The 24145-nt window shown below is 35.5% G+C and overlaps 1 protein-coding gene across 8 annotated transcripts in view; it reads right to left on the bottom strand.

Moving 5' to 3' along the window:
• GPC5 (glypican 5) overlaps positions 1 to 24145 on the bottom strand; it is a 603769-nt gene that overhangs the window by 58711 nt on the left and 520913 nt on the right. The window contains exon 8 of one of the 8 annotated variants that reach the window (XM_038151858.1): positions 6861 to 6946. The exons of the other annotated variants lie outside the window; for them this stretch is intronic. Coding sequence (XP_038007786.1) covers positions 6891 to 6946 — 56 coding nt within the window. The 3' untranslated portion in view covers positions 6861 to 6890. Of the gene's footprint in view, positions 1 to 6860; positions 6947 to 24145 lie in introns of those variants that run through there. 8 annotated transcript variants of the gene reach the window in all.

The raw sequence follows: 24145 nt of genomic DNA, 5'->3' as shown, positions 1-24145 counted from the left end.
CAATTCCCTCACTTTTTTTACACTTCTAGCTAATAATGTGTGTTTGTTTACTTTGGTTATTTTTATTTGACACACCAAATGTTTCGGGTCTCATCAGGAAAATCTTCCATCATAACTTTTATTGCAGCTTCATATTGACAATCTCAAACACTCCAAAATAGACAATGGGGCACAAAAATCATAACATTTTCTTTAAATATTCAAGAAGTGACATAAATAAATGTGAGGTCTCTGTATAGGCTGCTATCTCATTTCTGAGTTGTTTCCACTTGCTTTATCATCAGGCTGTGTATTTGAAAAATAAAAAAAAAAGAAAAAAAAAGATTCTTGGACTGCTGTGTCAGCAACTGCGGTTTGATCAAAATTATTCAATTTTATTCACACACTAAAATTGTGAGTGTGGATTATATAGATTACTGAAATAATTATCTTTTATCCTAGGTATTTCTTTAAGATATTGAAGGTTTTTAAAATCAAGAAATTGTAAAGACTTCAGCTAACAGCTAGGCAATAATATTTGAAAGGACCAAAGTCAACATGTACTGCTCAAAGTATCATGTCCTGAAGTTACTGTATGCCTATAAATAATTACATTCAGGTTATTACTGAATATTATATACTGAGATAAATCATTCTAGAATGGAATAAATCATTCTAGAATGGAATGCTACAATAATATCTATTATGTTGCACTTTCAAACTGCCTCTTCCAGGATACAAAAGAATTGGAACAAGCTGTGCTAAGTAATTTAGTGATTTCCCCAACGTCCCAGTCTGTCTTGTTTACAGCTAGGCATTGTGACTGTCAAAGCTTTTGCTTTACTTTTTTTTTTCTTGTACAAAACCACTACAAATATTCAGCATTAAGAGAAGATCAGAAAGCATCCTGCAGTCCAGGTTATAAAATTTCTTCATCCATTTATATTTCATAGAGTTCAATAAAATTGGTTACCGATTGTAAAATGTAAGTCCTGAATCCTCCTCTTGTGATGGAAACTGCACAGCTATGCAATGAATGGCATTGATCCATGTTAAGCATCTGCCTATCTATTCATTTATTTGCTTGTTTAAATAGTCATACACATGGATTCAGGCAACTAGTTATGTGAGTTAAAAAGTACTTGCGAGTTAAAAAGTACTTAATGGAAATCTATCTGGAATCTCAGGGTGGTGCATGCTGCAGCAGCCTGGCAGAATTCTGAAGTCCATGAACAACATTCTCCAGAAAGTGATTTCCTGAGTGGAGCTGAAATTTTTGAGTGTGTTCTGTAAATCCGTAAGGGGCTGGCATTTGCCATTTCACAGCTTTCTCCTTTCTGCTGGTGAAAATGCTACAGACAGATTAATCACAGGCAAGCTTGTTTATACTTGCTAGAAAAGCATGTTCTGTAAAAAGGACTGGTTCATTTGGCATGTCTCTTAGTACAGTCTGACTTTTTTTTCCAATCAAAACCAAAAATATCTTTTGAATTTCAATGACTGTGCAAGCAACCGAATGTGGGGATTTCAGTTATGAGTGAAACACAAATGCCAATTATAAACTGTGCTCAAATTCTTGGAAGAAAGACCAACCAATAAAGGGTTCTCATCTCTTTTTTGTTGGACTCATCTCTTTTAAGTTTTTCCTCCTTTGGCTGAACGTACCAAAGTTTCTGGTAGCGCAGTGGCAGCACAGCTTGAACATTATAAGCATCTTTAAAGTCTTTTGAATTTAAATATTTAATTTTATAATTTTTACATAACTTATTATATCTTTTAATTTATATTTAATGCATGATGATAAGCATATCTCTAATTCTGAAAAATATCACATTTATTTGCTCACTGTGAGACTTTCATTTTGACAGTAAATGCACTGGAACATTCCTCTATAATATACTTCTATTTTCAGCCATTCTTTGAAATGCTACATGGTTATTTAATTTAGCAGCACAGAAGGCAAATACTGTAAACACCACAATCCATTTATGGAAAGTAAAAATAATTCATGGAGCTTCTAATCCAAGAAAGCAAGCTATGAGTGACCAAATGGAACTGCAGACTAAGACTTATCTACCATAGGTCAGGTTGTGTTAAAGATTTACCATAAAAAAAAAAATAAAAGGGGGAAATTAAGAAAAAAGGTGGTTTAAATATTAGTTACTGGTCTCCTCAAACAATCTTTCTGCCAGGAAATTTGTCTGGGGAAGTTGAACACTTTCCCAGTTAAGCTATATGGGCAAAATTCCTATCTTTTGAAATAAATCATCTATAGAAGTGTCTTTGCAGAAAAAATCTTTACTGTGATTAAAATGTAATTGCTCACTGGGAACTTGTTGCATAATTCAGTATCTGTCTCTATAATGGGAACAAACTGTATGGCTTGAGCATGCTTTTAGATGCAGATTGAGCTCTTTTCTATCTCCAAGATGAAAAGAAGCCCTGGACTTCTCTGATAACTGCATTTGATTTTAGAATGAAAGAAGACGGACAAATTGGGAAAGTAAAATTTGAAGATCAAAGCTCCATCACAGAAACTTTTACAAACCTGAGAAACAGAATACAATGGTTAGGGTGCTTTTATTCAAAGGTGTATCAAAAGTGGATGCTTGATTTTAGAGACTGTTTTTCTTTATTCTTAGACTAGCACAGAGTGGATGCAACCTAGAAGTCAGGAAAACTAGATTAGAGGAGAAAAATAGCTGAGTTCTGGAAAACCTTTTGCTTGCCCATTCCTGAGGTCACTGAAGTAAACTTCAAAGGAAGGTACTCGTATCCCTTATCCTTTAATATATAAGTCTTGTCTTTGTAATTTATCTGCCAAGGATTATGAAGAAGCAAAATCCAGCACTGCTCAAAGTAATTTCATTAAAAAATTAAAAAAAAAACTGCCACAACCCTAGCATTTTATTAAGCTCAGTCTCAGTCCAACATCTATTTTATATTCCAGGGTAAAAAAAAGTGAAGGGGAAAGGTAAGGGGTCGCCAATAAACCTTTTTCATTTAGTTGATCCAGAAAATGATTAAATTAGTGTTTAGATCTCCTTAATCACTCACTTTTCCGGCTATTATTTCCTTGTTAGGTAGTTCTAGTGAACATAAGATAATTTCTTTTGTTCATATAAAAATCAAATTGAGAAACAAAATTTCAGAGAAAGAAATGGTCAAGATTGTCAGCATATACACACCATATAAGTACGTAGATCGCAGCCTCCCGGACCCAGTACCCTTGTAAAATTCCCAGCTTCTCAGAAATACTCTCACAGCTGATATACAGACTAAACCCCATAACTTTGCATCTACAAAGATGATGCTGTCACCTTTGCTTTATTTGCGATCAGTCAGAGTGGGCTCTCAAAAAGCTAACTCACCAGGTGTAGTGTCTCTCCCTGAGCTCTGGGAAACCCTGACTACACAACTCACCTCTGTCATATTTCAGTAATCTGGGAAAGCAGAGCTACGTGAGCGAACTGGGAGTGTTTGCAGTTGCTGATTCATTTGGCGGCAGGATGTGCTATAAATTGTGAAGCAGGTGGTGTTTCCTACAGGCTGATGGTTTGATGCCCAGGTATGTTGTTGCATTGTCTTAGTCCAGATGGCAAAACACATATGTCTGAGAGCAGGACATAGCCTGCTAGGCTTTGAGCAACTGGACATAATGCATTCTTATGACTGCTGAGGTCCCTCAGAGAGCAATCCAGCAGCCCTCCCAACCTAATTAATTGTGGCCATGAAGAACCTGGCTGTAGCTGCAAGAACATCCAAGTATTTTCTGCACTTGTCACATCTGCCCTTTTCACCTTCAGTATCAGCTGCTTGACTTCTTCATCTGGGAGCTGATAATTGTAAGGACTGGATTGTTTTGATGGTGTTGGGGTTTTTTCTGTGAACAACAGACAAGAGTGTCTGTGCTGGGTGAGGAATGCTCGCACTGGAATCCGCAGTATTTCACAATACAAATTATGTTAGTTGTTACATAGGTCCAGTTGCGCTGTCTCTGCAGCCATGGTGTGTGTGTTCATGTTTCTGAGTATAAACTTATGCACATACAGAGACTCTTTAAGAAGATTAAGAATATATGCTGCACTTAATGCCTTTTGAACAGAAAAGATTTGAATTTCAGCTTCCAAAGGGAAGTCACTTAGCCTGTGAAACAAGCCTGCAAGAAAGCAAGCAGGGAAATCAGTTCCCTTTACCTCCTTGATCATAGATGGGGATGTTTAGCTACAGAATATACAGCCTCAGCAGAGGAAACATGATTCAAGCAAGACAGAGGGAAAGGAAAAATATGAGAAATGTGGAACCACAGTAATAGGCATCTCCCAGAGAATTTATTTTTTCTGCTACATGCTTTCATGGCAATTGATGGCTAGTTGTTCAGGCCACCTACTGTCAATTTTTTACAGCTCTGAAAAAACATTCTGATGTAATTATTCAGTGAATTTTCAAATGTCAGTGTTGTAAAGAAAATGCTGGGGCTAGGAGAGCTTCAGAGAAAAAAAAATCATAGCTAGTTTTTGGCTTAATAAACAATTTACTCAGTCAAAGAGAACATGTTTTGCACAATGCTGAGTGTGTGGCAAACAATTTAAGAAATCAGAAGTGCTCTTTTTTCTAAAACAAAACCTTCGTTACTTTTTGACTAAATCTCAGTTTGAAGTGTACTCTTTACCCAAATGTCTCCTCTCTTAGTTTTACTCCTTTCCATGTAACAGTAATGATTTGAGTCACAGCTGCTTCACTGGAAAAACACTCTCCATTTCAATGCAAAGAAGGAAATCTGTTTAGGAAAGCTTCAGTGTTAGCTTAAACTAATCTATTTCCCTTTGCACAAAAATGGTCTGGAAATTAACATGATCAGTTATGGCGTCTCAGCTGCAAGGCTGGTAAAAAGCAGCTGTGAAGGATAATTTCATAAACTATTTCATCCAGAAGTGTAAGAGCATTTCTATTTGTGCGCTTGAGAAAATTGAGAAGTCCTATGAAGTCTTTGTGCAAGGGCTAGTTCCAGGGAATATATGAGTTTGTTTATGTCTGCTTATAATTAACAAGCAAATCAGCACAGACATGTTGTGAATGTGGATTGCACCTTGCAGATGACTCTGGATATTTGGATACTTAAGAGCTTCTGCGCTAAACTGCACCTGGACTCAAATAAAGAAAAGTCAAGAAAGAAGAGTGTGAGTGGCAGTTTTGGTTTGGTTTTTTTTTTTTTTTTAAATAAAAATGCAAAAGCACTATCAACAAAGCAAAAACTGTTAGCATAAGCAGAGTGATAGTGTGAAATAGGAAAAGCAAAACTCAGCGAGTGATTTTCTATCAGCTGTAGAAATCACCATTTGACTGTTGTTTGCCAACCTTGTGGTAAAACGAAGACCTAAAAAGGCATGTCTCAGTTATCGTGGGATAATAGATGTCTAACCACAAATGTCTGATGCTTTGAGATGCCTCGAGATATTCTCACTGGCTTTTCAGCTGCTCCTTTCAAAAGGTGCAGAATTCCCGTGACTCATATAATTTTTGCCAGGCTTGTGCCTTAGAAACACTGTAACATCTCAAGTGGTAGGCGACATATACATTTAGTCAAATGAATTTAGATATCTGAACAGAATACCACTCTATGCAAGGGAATATTAGAATTAAACTAGGGGAGAAATGCAAAGTAAAGGCTTCTGGATTTCTCATTCAAGTAAGGATTTCACTTCGGTAAACATATTATTGAGTGACAACTCAGCCCTCACCAAAATTACTTGAAACAGATTTTGTATTGCCTTTTCTGTGGAAACAGTTCAGGAATCCACAGTCTATTACTGTGAGCAAATACTGCAAAACATGCAAAACTAAAATGAATCTATGAATTTCTAGCTGTGTGACAAAACACTTGTTTTTTGCTTAATACATGCACAGAACAAGATTTTCTAAAAGCTTGGTGTATGCAGTTTTAAACAAATGCTAAAAAAATAAACTTCAAAGCAAATAGAAGGTCTGACAATTACATATAAAAGAAGAAGCAGTGACATGCACATTGTCTCCTTTTAACAGGCTACGTTGTTTATCTTAAGGTTATAATTCTACTTTTAACATAAAAAGTAGAGCTTACTGAGGGGGTGACTATGTTAGAATCAGAAGAAAATGAGTTAGTAGGAAATGTAAGTAATCATATAGCCAACCTTCTCTCCTATGCTATGCTCAGATATCCTTAAATCATTTTCCTGGGAGACTTGCCTAATGTTAGAGGCTATACAACCTTCCCAGCCACCTATTCCAGTGTTTGTACAATTCAAAGATGTGTTTAATTGTTTTTTCCTAAAATATATTATTTTCTGTGTTATTTGGTATTTATATGAAAACAGAATATTCCATCCTTCTTAGCTTGTTCCCTCCTCAATGACATAATGAATTTTTCCTGGTACTGTGGCATTTATAAAGCAAACATGTCTTTATCAAGCACAAGTTACTATTCACTTTGAAGAGAAGTACACAATAGTATATCTACTCAAATGCAGTCTTCTGTTGACTGTAAACATTGAACACGTTCCACCACTTCAGGTTATGAGACAAATAGCACAAGTACAGAGAAATTTGTATTAATATTCTCTTAGATGAGTGACTCACACCACCTATTAATGGTGTTTGGTAATTATATTGCCAGTAAGTAAATCGTAGCTTCAAACTGTCTTGTATTCAGTACTTGTACCAGTGGATCTCTACCTTAAATGTCCTCTACCATCCTTCAAATTTGATGGGAAAATTTTGAAAAGAAATACCTATACTTAGATGATAGCTGTATTATTTTAGAAAACATTAGCCTTGAAACTGTATGATTTAATACATATATTTTAAACCAGTTGAGACATACTGGATTGAAGCCTTGAGTGCCACATAATTATCAGCTACTGTTGTCCAACATTTTACCTTGAGAACTGAAGGTTCAGATGTATTGAAATGTTGCTGCAACAGCAGGACACTGCATAGAAAAAACAGCATTATCCCAGAATATACGGTATTATAAAAATCACTATAAAAACTGTTTGAAGAGGGATAAGTCAACAAAGTTTTCCAGAAGGAGGTCTTGCCCAAAAAATCATAGAAACAAATATTAGCATCATACATTTTAGATTTCAGGGTATCCTAGAAAAGATAATAAAATCCCAAACAAAGCAAAACAGAAAACCAAACCAAACAGAAAACATCTAATTACATCAGTCACAGCAGATAGAAACACTTGGAAAAAAAAAATAAATAGGCTTTTTTTCAATAGAAGGCACTCAAATAAGATGCCTCTTTTAGTATGTGTTGGTCATCATACTCATTAATTATCTGAAAGACAAAGTAAATAGTGAGAATAAAATTTGCTGATAATTTTATATTATTCAGGATTATAAAAGTAAAAAAGTACTGTAAAGGTCCGCAGTAGGGTTTCAAAATATTGACTGACTATGTAACAAAGTGGCAAATGAAATTCAGAGTTGATTAGTGCAAATTAGCCAGTGTGGGAAAACAAACCAAACTGTATACAATGACTGATTCTAACCACCTACTGCCTGGGACCTATGATTTACTAAAGATGGTAGCATGAACATTCTGATTTCATGTTCATTGTTTAAAAAAATGGAAATTTTAAGAAATATTGGATAATAAAAATAAAACCAGATGAAATCACCCTTATAAAATAATGTGTTGAATCTTGACTATATGGACTTCTGATTCCAGCTTGTGAAATGAGTACAGCAGAACTCATAGAAACAGAGAAAATAAACAAGTTTTATTGAAGCTTAATATACAATAATTTTTGTGCTAAGAGAAATTAAATATACTAGAACTTATTGAAAGAGGGAGCTGGAGAATGATGTGAAATGAAATCACCTCCATGAGAAATTTAATTGGAAGTCCTTATTCAGAGGAGGAAGTAGGATCAACACGATTTTTGACATGATAGTGGACTTTTAAAAATACATATAAACCTAACTGAACCATTTCACCAGTCATAACAAAGAAGTTGCTAAGTAATTATTAAACTCATAAAAGAAAAGCACATTATTGACAATTAAATAGTAAGAAGCAACATTGGGCTGCTTCAGATCATCAAAAGTGCAGACTGTTTCATGCAGGCAAGCATGACTGTACATTCTGGTCCTCCACAGTTGGAAAAACTTTGCATGGCGGACCCTTTCTAGAGATAGTTACTGGAGTAGGTGGGCAAGGCTATGAACTGAGTGGTACTCCTGTAGAAACTCTTGTATTCTCACATCTGCATTCAGAAAATTCAATGATGGCCATGGTAGGATTGGACCAAAGAACAGAACATCCAACAGAACATTCTTTCTTTGAGGAAGAAGTTTCAGGGGAGGGAAATGATGCTGATGATAAAGAGACCATTTTTGGTTCATTTATTTTGTCACAACTCTGGGCAGTTCCAGCTCCCTGGAAGGCCTGGCTGGAGTGAAAAGCAGTTGTGTTCAGTGCATATCTCAGCCTCCCTGTTTTATGCTTTTCCTTGCTTTATCACCATCCCTCTTTCATTTTAGGGCACAATTGATTTTAAGCTGCCTTCACATCCCAGTACCCAGCTTTGAAAACATATCTAGCACATCTGAGGCCAGCTATAGAGCATTAGGACATCCTCCAACATCCATGCCAGTGCTGAGACTCGGAGTGTTGCACAGCCTCACACTGCTGGCCACATGTAATGGGACCAGAGCCCTCAATAAAAGGCTTTACTAGCCCTCTTTATGAACACAGAGAAATACCAAAGTGTTTTGTTTGCAGAAGGTTCTCCTTTTCTGAAAGATACCCGAATGCATGGTAGAGATTGGATGGATCTACTTCTTTGGTGGATGACAGGGTTTGCAGAAAGCAGACAATTAGAGCCTGCCCACTGGAAGCCTCCCAAATTATAGCAGCAATGATTTTGTAGCAAACACAACAGAAAGCAGACTGCAAACATAGAGAGAAGCTTCTTGTATTTTCAGTGCTGGTTATTTTTAACAAAAAGCTGGGTTTTTTTAGAAAGAATGAGTCCTCTCACATTGTTAACCAGCAGATGGTACATACAGGGGCACTGCAGTCCAGCAATGGGGAGAGTCCAGCAATTTCATCTTTCTTGCTTTGTAAAAACAACTGATGGGTCTTCCTTTATGCTTGAATTAAACTGGAGAAACACCTTAATTCAAAATTGCTTTCACTGCACTTATTACGGGCAGAAACCAGAACAGGAAGCTTTGCTTCTGTTTTAAATCTACCAACTAATTCCTCTATTTCACTGACTCAATTCTGTTATGTTTATTATACAAACACTGTTTTACTTCAACATTAATAATGTTCCGTTTCCCTACTTTTCCATTTTAGGTTTCTTTCTATATATGTTTGATTGTATAAATAAATACAAGGATATATAAAATGAAACATACACAAATGAAGCTCCACATAGTGAATCCATGCTTGTATTTTATAAATGTACTATTTTGGAATACTTCTTCAACAGAGCTGCAGTAAAGAATTGGCCTTGTATTGGATGAACTGAATTTAGAGACTGAATTCTATTACTTGTCTATTTCACAGATGACAATTCCTAGGAAAGTACCTAAAAAAATCCCCCTTTTTAGAAACAACTATTTAAGAAACAGCTTCCAAAATATGCCCCTTTGGGACAAACAGTTCCTTAAGGACAGTCTCATATAGACTTACAGTAATTTTGCACTGAGGCTTGGTGTAACAGTTTCATGTGACATTTTAATTTGGACCAATATGTTTATAGTTTTACTGGCAAAAGTAGAGACAGACACCCTGGAGTGGGAATATAAAATCAAACTGTTGCTCTGTGAGCCAGTTTTCATTGAAATACAAGCTGTACATGCAACATACTCATTGACATGGTAGGCTGGTGTAGTGTCAAGGTAATATTGGATCCAGTGTATTTACCAGGCAGGTTGCAGCAACAGGCTGGTACAGCCAGCACACATTTAAAGTGCTTGCTGCTAAGTCTTCCTTGTAACAATGAACCTAATAAATTCAAGCAGGTCTGTGTTAGCTCAGCTGTTCTTGCACTGCACTCTGCTATGCTCTGTAAGCATGGATGATTTTTTTTTTTCAACAAACTAGAATTATGCGTTTTTTTTAAATAAAAGGCAATGTACTTTCACATTCTTGGGGTTTTGCACTATCTTGCATTTATGCTTATGTTCCAGCTTTATGTCCTACCATAAAACCTGTTTGTGTTATGAACCTTTTTTACACACCAAAATTTCTTTTTTATACATCATTGTTGATGCTCCTCTAATAGGAAAAGGTTTGTTTTTTAAGGTCTTTTAAATATTACAAAATAAAACTGGTTCAGGTATTCTATACTTGATATACTCTTAGTTCAGCTATGCATACAGTATTTCTGTAATTGAATCTCCTGTACTGATAGGGCAGTAGCAAACCACAAACATTATGTAAAGTATAAGACAAGAATAATATGTCAAACAAATTGTGCAAAGAAATGTTGATATCATGTGAAAAAACAGAGGACTGAAATATTAAGAAGAAAATCAATATATCTTCAACACCAAAAGCCAATTATTTGAAGATGGTGATACTTTTTGTTGTTAATCCTTTATCTCTACTCTTCAATAATGTTACAACGGCTAGGGCAATATTCCACATTCATGACAGAAAACAAGCCCAGGGAGGAGCATAAACTCTTATTCTTTTTGCCTCATATTTCACAAGTACTGTCCCTCAGAACATGATCATATATAAACCCTCTTCTAGGGATAGCAAATCTATGCCCAAATATAAAGACCCCGATATTTCCTATCTCCATAGTTCTCAAGGTTTTGTAATCATGATCAACTCACTTTTCATTACAATAAGTGCCTGACTTGCATGTGGCACAAAGTCTGCTACATCAGAAGAATGTTTTAATGGGAATTATTTCATACTAAAGTTTGTGAGAACTTAATGGTTATTGTATAGTATATTGTCAGGTTAACAGTTCCTGGATTTTCCCTCTGTTTTCAGTTTGTCATTAGTCATTAGAAAGTAAAGCTACTGCTGTATTTTAATTTGAATACAAGCCCCTGTGCTGATACAGTCTTTGGAAGCCAAACTTTGTCTCAGGAGAAATTTTACAGCTGAGTTGCTTGCAAAGCTCTCATTTACTTCTGATGAAGTAGCAGGGTACGTGCATAACAAAACTTGGAATGACTGAAAGAAAAAAGGATAATCTTGTAACACTGATAATTTAAATTAATAAAATGAAAACTCCTAGTCCATGAACCACTGTTGCCCCCAAAGAGCAAGGTGTTTCAGTTATTTGGAAGCTCCTGAATAATCAGATAATTATTAATTGAAATCTAGCAAAAAGTGTAGCACACTCTTAATGTTCATTCACCATCAGAAAGAAACTAAAACTCAGACAATGAGTTTTTTACCATCATTTTGAATCAAATAAGGAGTTGGCAGTTACATGTATGACTTGTCAAATTCTCTAGCAAAGCTTTTCAAAAGTTTTGAGATGAAAGAGCCATCCCTTTTTCTCAGAATAATGATAGCTGGAAAGATAGGATATTTAGACAATAATGCCTCAGAAGAATGGCAGATTTCTTGAGCAAGGTGTAAATCTATACAGCTGTTCCCTCTTTAAACACTTGGCTGCATGCAGTGGTGCTCTATACTCGTTATACACCAATAAAAGCAATGGAGTGTGAATAAAAACACCAATAAACTTTGTGGCTAATCCTTTCTCAAAGTGGACTGTACCTACTTTTAAAGCACAACTAGTGAATTCCATATACTCATATTTGGTATTTTCAATGCTATTGATTTTCAGAAAACATTAATTTCTTGAGAAAAACTCTCTGTGACTATCTTACTCTAGCTAACTGTGAACTATTAAAATGTGCTTATCAGAGTTTTATTGGGAATAGCTCTGGAAGTTAACTTCATGTAATGCTCTGATAAGCCCTGAAATTTGGCTTGTCTTTCATCCAAGAATTAAGTAAGATGGGATTAAAATACAGGATTTACACACTTCTATGCCCAAGTCTGATTCATCATTGGCCTTACATATAAACAAGCAGCAGAGGGTAAGTAAACAGTATATACTTTTGTTTGTTTGCTTGTGCAGCAAACAATTCAAATGGCAGTGTCTTAGTGCAAGGTATTATTGCTTGTTTGCTGAAAGAAAAGAAGATTCTATAAAAGAAGGTAAAAGGAAAATGCAATTGGCTCATGATGCAGTATTTTCCCTTAGTCCACAGGAGAGATGCTAAAGGGTGTCAGCCTTCCCAGGGCTCAAGGCATTCCAGCAGAGATCATGGCACACAGACCTGGAAGAACCTGCACTTATAAACCATATTCCTTCAATCACAGTGAGATGGCTGACTGTTTTATGTCCCATAAACTGTGACACAATTTCCTGCCTTTACTTCCCAATGTGATAAAAGGTTTTTCATAATGCACCACATAGAGCTGGTGCAGTCTCTACCACTGTGTTCTGTATTTTGCATCCTGGAATAGACTCTGGGAAATGGAAGCAAAGCAAACAAGCAAACAAAACCTCCTCTTTTTATTCTCTGCTTTTCTTCCTTTAATAGAACATAAATGCCACCTTTTATTCAAGCAAAACAAAACAACACTGTCACTAAAGGATGCTGTCTGTCGTAAAGCTCATGGTGTTTTGAGCTGAGCAAAAGGACAATTAAACCAAATAAAGTAGTAAAGGAAACCATGGGGAAATTTAACATAAAAGTAAAAGGCGATTCAGAATCCTGAATATCAAATTTGTAATGTAGTTCTCTTCAGGGGAACAAAGTTAGTTATATAAAAAATTCTCACAGTATTTTTAAGCTCCTCTCTGGAAAGATCCATGAATTGCAAGTATCTTATTCAGTATGGAAATATCTGAGTCTATCAGAAGTCTCTAAAACTGTATTTAGCTTTGACAGCATAATCTCAGAATTATCATCTATTAACAGACACAAAAATAGTCAATGAAAATTTCTTATTGATGCCATGATCAGTGCAGCCTCCTCTAGAAAAGACCACGACTTCTGCAAAGATGGTCCTTGTTTAAAATCCCTACATGAATCTGTTCTCAGGACTGCCAGGTATTGTACTTGTCATGAAGAATAAAATAGCAACATGGAGTGTTCTTGTTGAAATAACCTGTAGAAGTGATAATAGAAATATACAAGTAAGGTGAAGTTGCAGATAGAGTTACAGTAAATCAATGAAGCTTTAAAAACTAAAGAAAAACATCTAAATTTGCAAGATGTGGCTCAGGTAGAAACTACTTAGTGGCAGATTGCAGAGCAAAGCTCCAAGTTCATAGAGATAAATGAGCAAAAGGAGGTGCTGCACCAACAAATTCAATTGCTTTGTCTAACCAAAAATGCCCAGGGCTGTTTGGGCCTGCCTAGGCAATACTCCTGGACCCTTGTCTGCAACTCCAGAAGGACACAGGCCAACCCTGTATCATATCTGCCACCCATGTGTGGTGTCCAGGATGCCTTAAGTTTTGTCAAATAGCACCAGATTCCTCTGTGTGGTATATTGACACTTTCATTGTTCAGAATACATTTTAATATCTGCAGTTCAGTTTACATTTCTTAGTCTTTATCCAACACCATAGAAAACTTGAATTTATTGCTTCTTGACTGGCTCTAAATTCTTTACTCCAGCCCCTCTTCCTTCTGACTGGTACTACATTAAGATTAAATAATAAAGGAACAGAAGCATGAAAAACATACAAATCACTCAACAAAAAATATTAATGACATAGGTAAGACCATTGTCATTATGTAAAATATTAAGGACATAGGTAAGTTCATGTAGTGTGTTACATGAACCAAAGTTTATTATCATTCATCTGATAATGGTTTATAGATGATGTTTAGGAAAAATATTGAAAGTGGGATAGTTTTTTTCAGGCTATTTTCCCAGCTTTAAAGCATCTGCACTACAGGGACTTTCTGAAGCATAAGTGATATCTTTGTGTTGATATATTTGTGTTCAACAGCTATCAGAGGTCAACCAATCATTTATTCCAAGTGAGTGACTTGATTGTTTGCCAGGAGTTTATTGACGAGAAAATACAAGTTGCTGTCGAGTTGAGAAAGAAGTAATTGGGCAGTGCATGTGATTTAATCAGTTTCTGGATAGTTCCTTTAAAGAAAAAAATATGTATTTTCCTGTTTCTGAACATAATGAGCTTATACAATGTGACTTGGATTGGGTAATTTCAAATGTCAAGATGTAATGGTAGCAAAATGTGCTGTATATTGGTTTCACAATCAAAAGCAGGATGAGTTGCATTTTATCAAAAGGAATACCAATGTTAGCAAGAAGAATGACCATATTTGTTCAAGTGTGGTCCAGCAGAGAGAAAACTTCAAAAAATAATTTGAAGGTGTTATACAAAGTCGTTCAAAACAAATTTGTAGTGAGACATCTTTTTTTCATTGTGTCAGAACAAAGTTGCCTGTTTATTAAGGAAAGACAGGTCAAAAGAGGAGGTAAATCCAGGACCAGTTCTGCCCCACACAATACATCAATATCTTGAAACTCATATGGAGTGATAATATGTGATAAACTCTTTGTTTTACATATGATCTACAGAACCATCTAGTAAAATCACACCCTTTTTTTTTTCATATATTATGGGGTTTACTAATTGCACACATTTTTTACATTGAGAATCTTAAATCCTTAAGAACACATATTATAAAAAGATCATGGCTTCCACGTAAGTCAGAGAAAAAAAATTGTTGGTTCATTTTAGCTGAATCCCATTGTTCATGCATAGAATCTCACTTTTCCACTTGTTTCCCCAAGGAGAAGCTGAATGTGTAGCTTTTACCAATGTAGCTTCCTCACTGTTATTAAAGCAGAAAGGAAGAATAAGAGGAAGAAAGTACACTGTGCTTTTCCATAATCATGAACCAGTGTATTGTTTCTTCCATATGGCTTACAGCCCTATCTCAGGAACATACATATTGAATTGACCTCTGGACGACCTAAGATTAAACTGTTACAGGAAGAAAATAAGTAACAAGGGGCAGTTTAAAGCTAAGTGTGCTCCAGGCAGGGACATAGAGAGCCTGGCTGCACATGCAGTCCAAATAAGCTGGCTGAATAAACCTTCCATGGAGCGAACCGGTGGCACCTTTCCCTCCCCTTGCAGCCAACCACATAAACTTTCCATCACTCCTGCGGGTGCTGCGCTCGTAAGCAAATGAGCTCTTGAAATGTTTCAGGCTTTTTACTGACAGAAATTTCTTAGAATATTTATCCAGAGAATATACACTCGGTTTTAAATGCTCTCCTGGAAAACAGCACAAAACCATCTCAGAGTTTGCTCCAGACCTTGCCGGCTTGCTTCCACTGATGAGTAAGACAGGACAAGTCCTTGAAAGTCTCACCAGAGAATGGCGATTACATTCAAGGACCTCTGCGCTTGAAATACTTGTCTTAGAAAGAAAATGAGCATGTTTTTAATGTTGGTTTTTAGTTTATAACAATTTGTGTCGCAGCATGTTTTAGAGAACATAGAATTGTGTCTGAGTGTCTAGATGCCCCTCAGAGTTATAGCTTAAGGCAAGTAAGAGACTATGCTTGTGGTCTGGCTTTAATTTTTCTTTTAAAAATTTGATTGTTTCAATATCTGAATTATTTCTTTACTTGTATCTTAATTTTGAATACTTCCACCTTTTTATTTTTCCTAAATTCCTACTTTCCTTTTTTATTCTCTCTGTGCTCTTTTTCTTCTCTTATGGACGCTCAAAAGGAACACTAAGTGAAACTGGTAAAGAAAAACAGAAAAAGTATGCTCTGGCTTAAAAAAAATATATTTTAATGTTTTATTTTTTGGTAATTTTTATTCCTGGATTACAATGCACCTAATTTTTTGTAGCAAGCTACAGTCACTGTTCCATTTTTTTTCTGTCTCATATGGTGTGGATTTTTGTTGTGCCAGAATGTCTTTGGAAATAGATAAAGTTCTTAAGACTTTATCTTTCACAAACCTGAAAGTAGACAGGCATAATCTGAATTTATGACCACTGCATGGAATATTATCCTGTAGACTGTAGTAGTTCAGAATCATCTTCCCCTTCTTTTACGAGAACAGCAGTCTCTGGGAGATGGGACAGAAAGTAAAGGGAAATGTTGAGCCAAAACTCTGTCTGAAATAGAGTAGATGTTGGATCTGTAAATGAAATGCTGGCATCATGGAAAAGAGTGGCAAAACTCTCTCTGATTTCAGCAGAGCAGAATTTTGCCACCACTTTAATGAGACAAGTAAATAGAACTACATGAAACATATCTTTTATTTTAACAAATGCAGGCTTCAGACTCAGTTTTACATATCAATGTTCAACGTAGCTTTGTTTTATCACCTTGGGATATGTTTCACTGATGGCAGTACTGAAAAGGAGCCTAAAATATTGTGTGGAGCATAAAATATGAGAGAAAAGTAATATTTGAATTTGAAAAAAACCCTAATTTTAACTTAGTTCTATCCCCACCTTTTTTTCTTATATCTCTGATCGTAATAGCAAAGTGTTTATTTTGTGATAGCTTCCTAAGTGGCCGTAAATAGGCAAGAATGACAGTGAGTTTAAGAAATACTCTTCTATGCCACTTGATTTTCATATTACAGCAGCAAAGGGATGCTACCAACTCACACAAGATATTTTTCCTTTGTTCACTTTTTTAACAAACTTGCACAGTGGTCAGCCTTCATGCTATTGTTATAAATTCTTCTAATAGCTAATGTTTAACATTAGTATCTACCTCTTGAAAGTGATGATTGTGTAAATAATTTCAGATTTTAATTAAAAGTATGTCTAGTATATCTAATCTTTGCAGTTTTGAAGACCTAAGTAGCCCCCACCTTACAAGGAAGCATTAGAGCTTTTTGCTAGCTTTCAAAGATGATTTTTAGATATTTGGGATCAGAAATTATGAACCTTTAGGCAGTCTTCCCCTGTATCATAAATCTTCTCTGGTTTCAGTCAGACTCTGACTTAATTCTTCATTTCTGTATGCCTTTTTTTCTCTGCTTATTCTTTTTTTCTTTTTTTTTCTCTTCTTTTTCCTCCCCATGTCACGTGAGATGACCATTCAGAGAGAATGGGAACATCCAAGCTCCTCATCTCTCTCCGTCTTATCAGCACATTGGTACTCCAACCCCATTGCTCAAAGGAGATATTTTTTCTAATTTTCAGGATGTCTTGTACTTCAAACATGATTAGAGCTTCTCTAACTAATAAGCTAATAAGCTGGTTTGTGTTCTTTTAAATTAATGATCACAGACTTTATTCCCTACAGAACCATGCTTAAAATAGCAAATAAAGATTAATAGGTAAGCCTTTAAAATTTAGGGTTTAAAAAATTAACAATGTCATCTAAAAATTTAAAAAATCTGTTGTTCTCTATGTTCAGTTGTCTGTGTGTATAAATCAACAAAAAAGGAAAAAAAAAAGCAATTCAGTAGGAGGGAATTTGCAATACACAGTATTACACCAGAATCATCTTACTGTAGATTTTATTGGCAATAAAAAGGAAATAAAACCCAATAAAAAGGAAAATGTGTTAAAAAAATAAAACCTTATGGGTATTTTCCTTGTGCTATCTTATGCAGCAGCATAAGAGTTTTCATTTCTCGACAATTAGAATGAGTAAAGAAACCTTCATTTTCTTGTGGGTCAACACTTTTTCGTCATTATGTTATTCTGGTTTCATATAATATCTCCTAGCTATTATGTAGAAAGGGCTTCTGTTTTGTAAATTAAGTGCATACATATATACATACATACAAATATATATATATATATGCACACAGAAATGAGTATAAACACTGATGGGGTTTTTTTCAATGGCATTTCAAGGCATTGTTCTGGGAAGATTGTTTTCTTTACCCTTGACTTGTGTTAAATATTCTACTCAGGTTATGGAAGATGGTTGTCTGATTGCTTGCCCTATTTTTCTTTGCCAGAACAGATAGACTATGCTTATCTATTAAAAGCACTCCCGAGCTACATTAAGCTTGGATACCTGTGGAGCTTGTCAGCACAGGTTCTCACACAGGTCACTGGTTGCTGGGGCAGCCTCAAGAACAGAATAACAAGCACTATTTGATATGGGAAACACACATCTGTGTCTTTTTCTTATCAGCATACTGATGAGAAATCCTTTAGATAATGAAATAGAAAATCTCTCTAGGTAATTTTGGGGCTTTTTTTAAATTTTTTTTTAACTCTTGTTGTCTTAGGTGCAACTATTTTTTATTCTTAAATCACAGAAAGATTTAACATCTTTGTAGTGGTTGGGATACCTATGCATCACTTCCGGTTCTTGGAGAGATGTATCAGTTCAGAAAAGAGCTCACAAACACAGACAAGTAGTTGACCACCTGAAAAAAACAGGAGGAGTGGAAATAAGATCCATCAGAGGTGATCTGGCATAAAATTATACTATGATTATGATTTTAGGAACTGTATTTAGTTGTGCAGCATAGGTGTCTGCCGGCTTGGGACATCTGAGGAAGCTGTTAATATATATAAATATATAAATGTATATTTCTATCTATCTATCTATCTATCTATCTATCTATCTATCTATCTATCTATCTATCTATATATATATATATAAAATCCTGAGTTGCGAGCCATAGGGGACCTGCAGTTTTCTAGAGATGGAAACTAGGTGGGACAACTCTCAACACATGAAAATGCACAAGACCCTTATATTTAGGAAAATAACTTGCACTCCAGTACATTTTGCTTTTTCCTATTGTGTGGCTATTTAACATCTTAACCCTGGGCTCAGTTCAGGTGCCCACACAGAAGTGATAGTTAACGGTGTGATTCACAGCAACAGCCTGCCCAGCTTTAGATGATCCTCTCATAGGTTAGTTCTCATCTAGATCCTGTGTCACAGCTGATGAACCTGTGTCACCTTCCCTGGAGCATCTCAGGTTTTACCAGATACTTACGTATGGACAGCTGCTTCAAATCTCTGTGTACTCCTTCCTATAAATTGTCCGTAGAGAAAACACACATTGTGAAGATACCAGTAATTTTTTTCAATATTGCACAAGGAGACACTCTCTACCAGTCTGGACCATTTTTGTTTAATAATAGGTGCCACATATTGCACTCAATTCCCATTATTCTGGAACGTTCAGATTCCTTTTAAACTAATGCTCTTATTACTCTTCTGTGCAAAAAAAATCTACCAGGACAGCCAGATCTGCTGTATTATCATGTAAAGACCAGTGTACATGATGTTTCTATTTTCAGGATATATGGAATATCATAATGTTTTTATTTCATATATGCCTGCTGTTTAAAACATTTGGCCTTTTAAAGAAAAAAAAAGCTATAAATTCACCCATTAATGTATTTTCTGGCACTTTCCTTTTAACATAGAACTCTCACTTCCACGCTGTTCAAGTTTCAGAGTGTACCAGAATTTAATGTAGATAAATATTTATCTGTATAGTTGTAAACCATAGTAGATGTGCTATCAGTTTATGCTGCATAACCCTGGTGTTATGCAATTGCCTAAAACAAATTCAGTTACTTGCCAAAATACGTCATGCAATGCCTGGTTATCATCTAAATGACATTCCTTCTTTTTAAGTGTCTCTTTGATTCATTAAAAAATCTTAAGGAAACATTGCACAAACTAGAATTCCATTAAACAGACAATGACAAAATTATCATAAAATAGAAGCAAGCAAAATTTCATTATCATAATTTTGTATTACTTCATTTTTTATTTATTTCGTATAACTTTTTTTTATTTTAAAGAACTATCCAGTTTGACTCTTTTCCTCTCTCCCTTGCACACTGAGCTTTGCTGAAGCTTTAGCACTACTTCTAAATTATGAGTATAAATATATACACTGTATGGCTATACCATGTCATTTTTGGGATTAAAATTCTTTCCATCTTGTTTTAGACACCAAATTAGAACTAGACAGCTTTTGACCTTAGATCTCTCTTCAGGCAAGATTCCTCCGTCAGTTCTGTTTGTGAGATGAATAGGTGACTGAGATTACCTAGCTTTCAGACTGCTGTTTTCAAGATGCAGCTGTGCTTGGGAATCTGGACAGATTCTGTCTGTCCCACTAAATAGGAAAGGGGCAGATATAAGTCCTTAAGCTTGGAGTCAAGTGCAACAGGCGTGACACATCTACACTACTAACTTCTACCTAAAATACTTAGACCTATTGTCTTCTATACCATTTTTTTTTTCTGAGATCTAGGTCAGAGCAGTCCAAACTAAATATAGAGGTAGCTATCAGTTAAGAAGCAAGTTCAATCGAGCATCCAATCCTCAATTTCACTCCCTGGGTCTCTTTTACCTAGCAGCATAAGTGAATGCATCCATGAGGAAACTGAAGGAGCCATAGATTTGTGTTAATGCTTTAAGTGAAGGGGGAAAAAATACCCAAAAAAAAACACAAAAAAATTTCTTTACATTTACCTCCCCTATTCAAGAATAGATAATTATTGAGCTTTTTGTGGAAGTGATTACTCAGGGAACTTCTTAGTTTCTTTCCTAGTCCTAATTTGTGTGAAGATATTATTTTAAATTTCAGGTTCACAAGAGTGTCTCACTATTTTGTATTAAGCAAATATCATGTGCAGGACATGGTATCTGGAAAGGCAAAGGAAGAACTCTATCACACTAATATTTACAATCAACTCCTTAATAAACTAATTTAGAATTAACAGATAGCTAGCAACTAGTAGGAAAAAAGTTTCAGAGTGAGAGTAATGCGTAGAATGACACAGAGAGAACACAAGTGCTAGTGGGACAGTTCTACTTTCTCCTGGACTAAAGATTCTTGCTATACTTCATAAAGTTGTTGCTGTATCCTTCTACTTCTCTACAGTTTTTCCTCCTAGCTGGCAGACTCATAGGCCAGCTGGAGGTTAGTAGCTTTCTAAACAGTATGTAAGGCAGCTTCTGTGGAACAGTGCTACTGTGGTGAATTAAGAACATCTGATGCTTTTCCTATACACTCATACTATACATCAACTAATATATGTTTTTTTAAAAAATTAAAATATGATTAAGAAAGCAAGTTTCATAATCTTACTTCAGATCGGAAATTTCAAATTTCAGGTCATCAGGTCACTGCAGGCTTTTCAGGTCGTGGGATTTTTAAATTCCACTTTTCACACAGTAATTGGATTTTGGCAACAGTCTCTTGCTGTGTCTTTTCTTTTTGTTTTAAATTTTCCTTCCATGCCCACACCAAAATGATCAGTCCAGAAGGTAAGATTTGTGAGACCCAAGTTTATTTGGATAGGCAAAGTGTGCTTTGAAGTGTGCTTCTGAAGTGGGCAGTATGAAATGTGGCAGTTTATAGAATAGTCACATGACAATCATTTTTTATGCAAATAGCACCTTCATTAATTGACACCAAACATTTAACTCTGGGGAAATATAGCTACTGTAAGAATGTACAGATAAAAAAATCAGCAGCCCAATTCACCATTCTCCCCCAACATGTGCATCTTCAGCAAAGTAGAGACAAAATCCTACCAAACCAGGGCAGTAGGAACAATTGCTCTAGGAATACCCCCATAAGTAAGAGGTTAGTCTACTAATGGGCATATGGCAAACAGGCTCTGTTCCTTAACTGAAAGCACAACTGAAGAAACTCTTGGGACGGCGGAGAGAGACATACATTAATAGATTTCTAACATTATTTTTGAGAGTTTTAATTCAATGTGAGTGGATTTGATCTGAAACATGTTATGCAAATACGTATATGACTCTATTAACAAAGTTAATATCTTTAGTCGTAAGTTTGGTTTTTTTCTCCTGAAGTATCTGTTCTTTATTCTTTGGGACCTGTATTTTATAAAGGTCAGGTCAGTTTCTGGTATTCTGTTATCAGAAAAGTGTTCACCTTCTATGATACTATTCAAAAGTGCTTAACACGCAGCTAGAACAGTGTTCATATTGAATTGGAAGTGATGAATAATTCATACAATCTGATTTAACTTTTTTTCCTTGACATTAGATGATAATTTAGCACAGGGTGCAATCAATGATTTCTAAGATACTGACGTTCAAGGTTGTGCTTGGTAACACCTGGAAATGTACAAAAAACTTGCTTTCACAATTAATTTAACGCAGTAGCTACTCTTTGTCACTGTTATGATATACAAAATTGTACTGCATGTGTTTATGGCTTTCCTAGATATTTAGAATGCACTCACTAATGCTCGCATGGAAATATAAAATGAAAGATTTCTTAATATCCTATCATCAGATTTTGACAACCTTGGCATTTCCACATTGGTTTTGGGAAGACTTCCAGATCCGTAATTCACTTTATGTCTATGTACACTGCCTTTTCCCTTTTATATAATGATTCTAGATACTATGTCATACACAATCTAAAACCAAGACCCAAGACTGAACTGAGGAGACCTATTATGAAATACTAATAGTAATGTTATTAAAGATGATTGATTTTTGACACTGTTTAAAAACATGTCAAGATTTCAATCCTTTTTTTCTAGATTCTGCCATAGATTTTATACCCATCTTTGTGAAAGCAGCTTGAGGTCAATCTTTCCATATTAGATCTGTAGGTATGTGCCTATTGCGCCTTTTTCTCTTGAATAAAACATTTATAAATCCTTGTACCCCAGAAGGCAAGAGACCTTGGATGTTTAACATTTGTGGACATCAGACTGAACTGGGGAATCAGAAAGTATGATGGCTTGTGATGATACCCCTTCTTTCCAGGAAGCAGAAAAGCCTGAAGTGGGGACAAACCTGATACAAATTTGCAAGGCTGCTATGAGATCACATTTTCATCTGCAGATTGGCTGTCCCTGCTGCAAGGGCACACTAAATGGATTTCTGTGAGCAGCTTGGGTGGAAACTCCTTCATCTTGCCCAGTTTTTTTAATGACATTAAATGTATGTCCACCAGGCTGTGTTGCCACTTTTGCCAAATATGAAATAACACATTTTTTTTGTTTCTCTTTTTGTTGTTGTTGTTTTGTTTTATTTTTGGGTTTTTGGTGTTGTTGTTGGGGGGAACAGCATTTTGTTTTTGTTTTTGTTTTCCAGAATACCTAGAACAGACTTTGCAGTAGATACTTGGAAATAACAGATTAAAGTTCCTGCAGAATACTTGTCAGCAAGTTCCAACAACCTTGAGATTCAATGACAGCTTTACTCCCACAGTTTTAAACCCGCTGTAGTTATCTGATTTCCATGTTGCTGTTAATGAATACCACTGGCAGAGCTAAGAATTGTGCCCTAAAATACACTTCATTATCATTCCCTGAAGCTTTCTGCTATGGGAGGTGGCAGTGGACAGTAAATTTGAAGTACAATACCTGTTGTGTTGCACAGGTCAGAAAACCATAGTGGTTTAGGGAGTGTCCCTAATGCTCATTTTTTTCTTTCTGGAGACTCATTTATCTTCTAGGAGTCCACAAATTTCTGAGCTAGAATCAACCTATTAGTGATTTTCATCAGAACACTGCTGAGCCAGCACAGGTTGGATAACTTATTTTTTACAAAATATGATGAATGAAATGTACTTCATGACAGTGAGTCTAATGATTTAGAGCTGGTACTGCTTTGGAGGTTTCCAAAATAATTTCTTTGTAAGTTGACCTACACTATTATAAACTATGGAATCCCATAATTTATTTTGTGACAAATCCTGCCGTCTTTATCCTACTCTTAAGCAAAACAGTGAAATACCTCTCTTCTTACTGCTTGGGTAAGAAGAAGTACAAAGCTAATTAGAATAAAACAATCTAGTCCAGGATTAAAATAGAATAAAATAATCTAGCCCAAGAATCTTGGGCTATTTAGAATAAAATAATTTATATTATAATGGATTCTAAGAAGACAACAGCTTAAAAATATTGTTGCAGTTTAGATAATAAATGAAATTATGTTATCTTGGGTATCATATCTTCTAGCACTAAGGTTGATATAGAACAAGTTTCATACAACACTTTCTTTTCTGAAGCAAAAACTAAACATAAATGTCGACATAGAAAGAGGTTAGGTCAGATTTTACATTATTCATTAATATTTTCTTTTCCTTCATTTTGAGAATGTCCTTATCCTATCTTACTGTTTAGAGTAAGAATATATTTTAAATGTTGCATGAATTTAT

The sequence above is a fragment of the Motacilla alba genome, chromosome 1, assembly GCF_015832195.1.
Source record: "Motacilla alba alba isolate MOTALB_02 chromosome 1, Motacilla_alba_V1.0_pri, whole genome shotgun sequence".
NCBI lineage: Eukaryota > Metazoa > Chordata > Aves > Passeriformes > Motacillidae > Motacilla > Motacilla alba.
The sequence above is the reverse complement of the archived record's forward strand: the minus strand, read 5'-3'. Positions and strand labels throughout refer to the sequence as shown.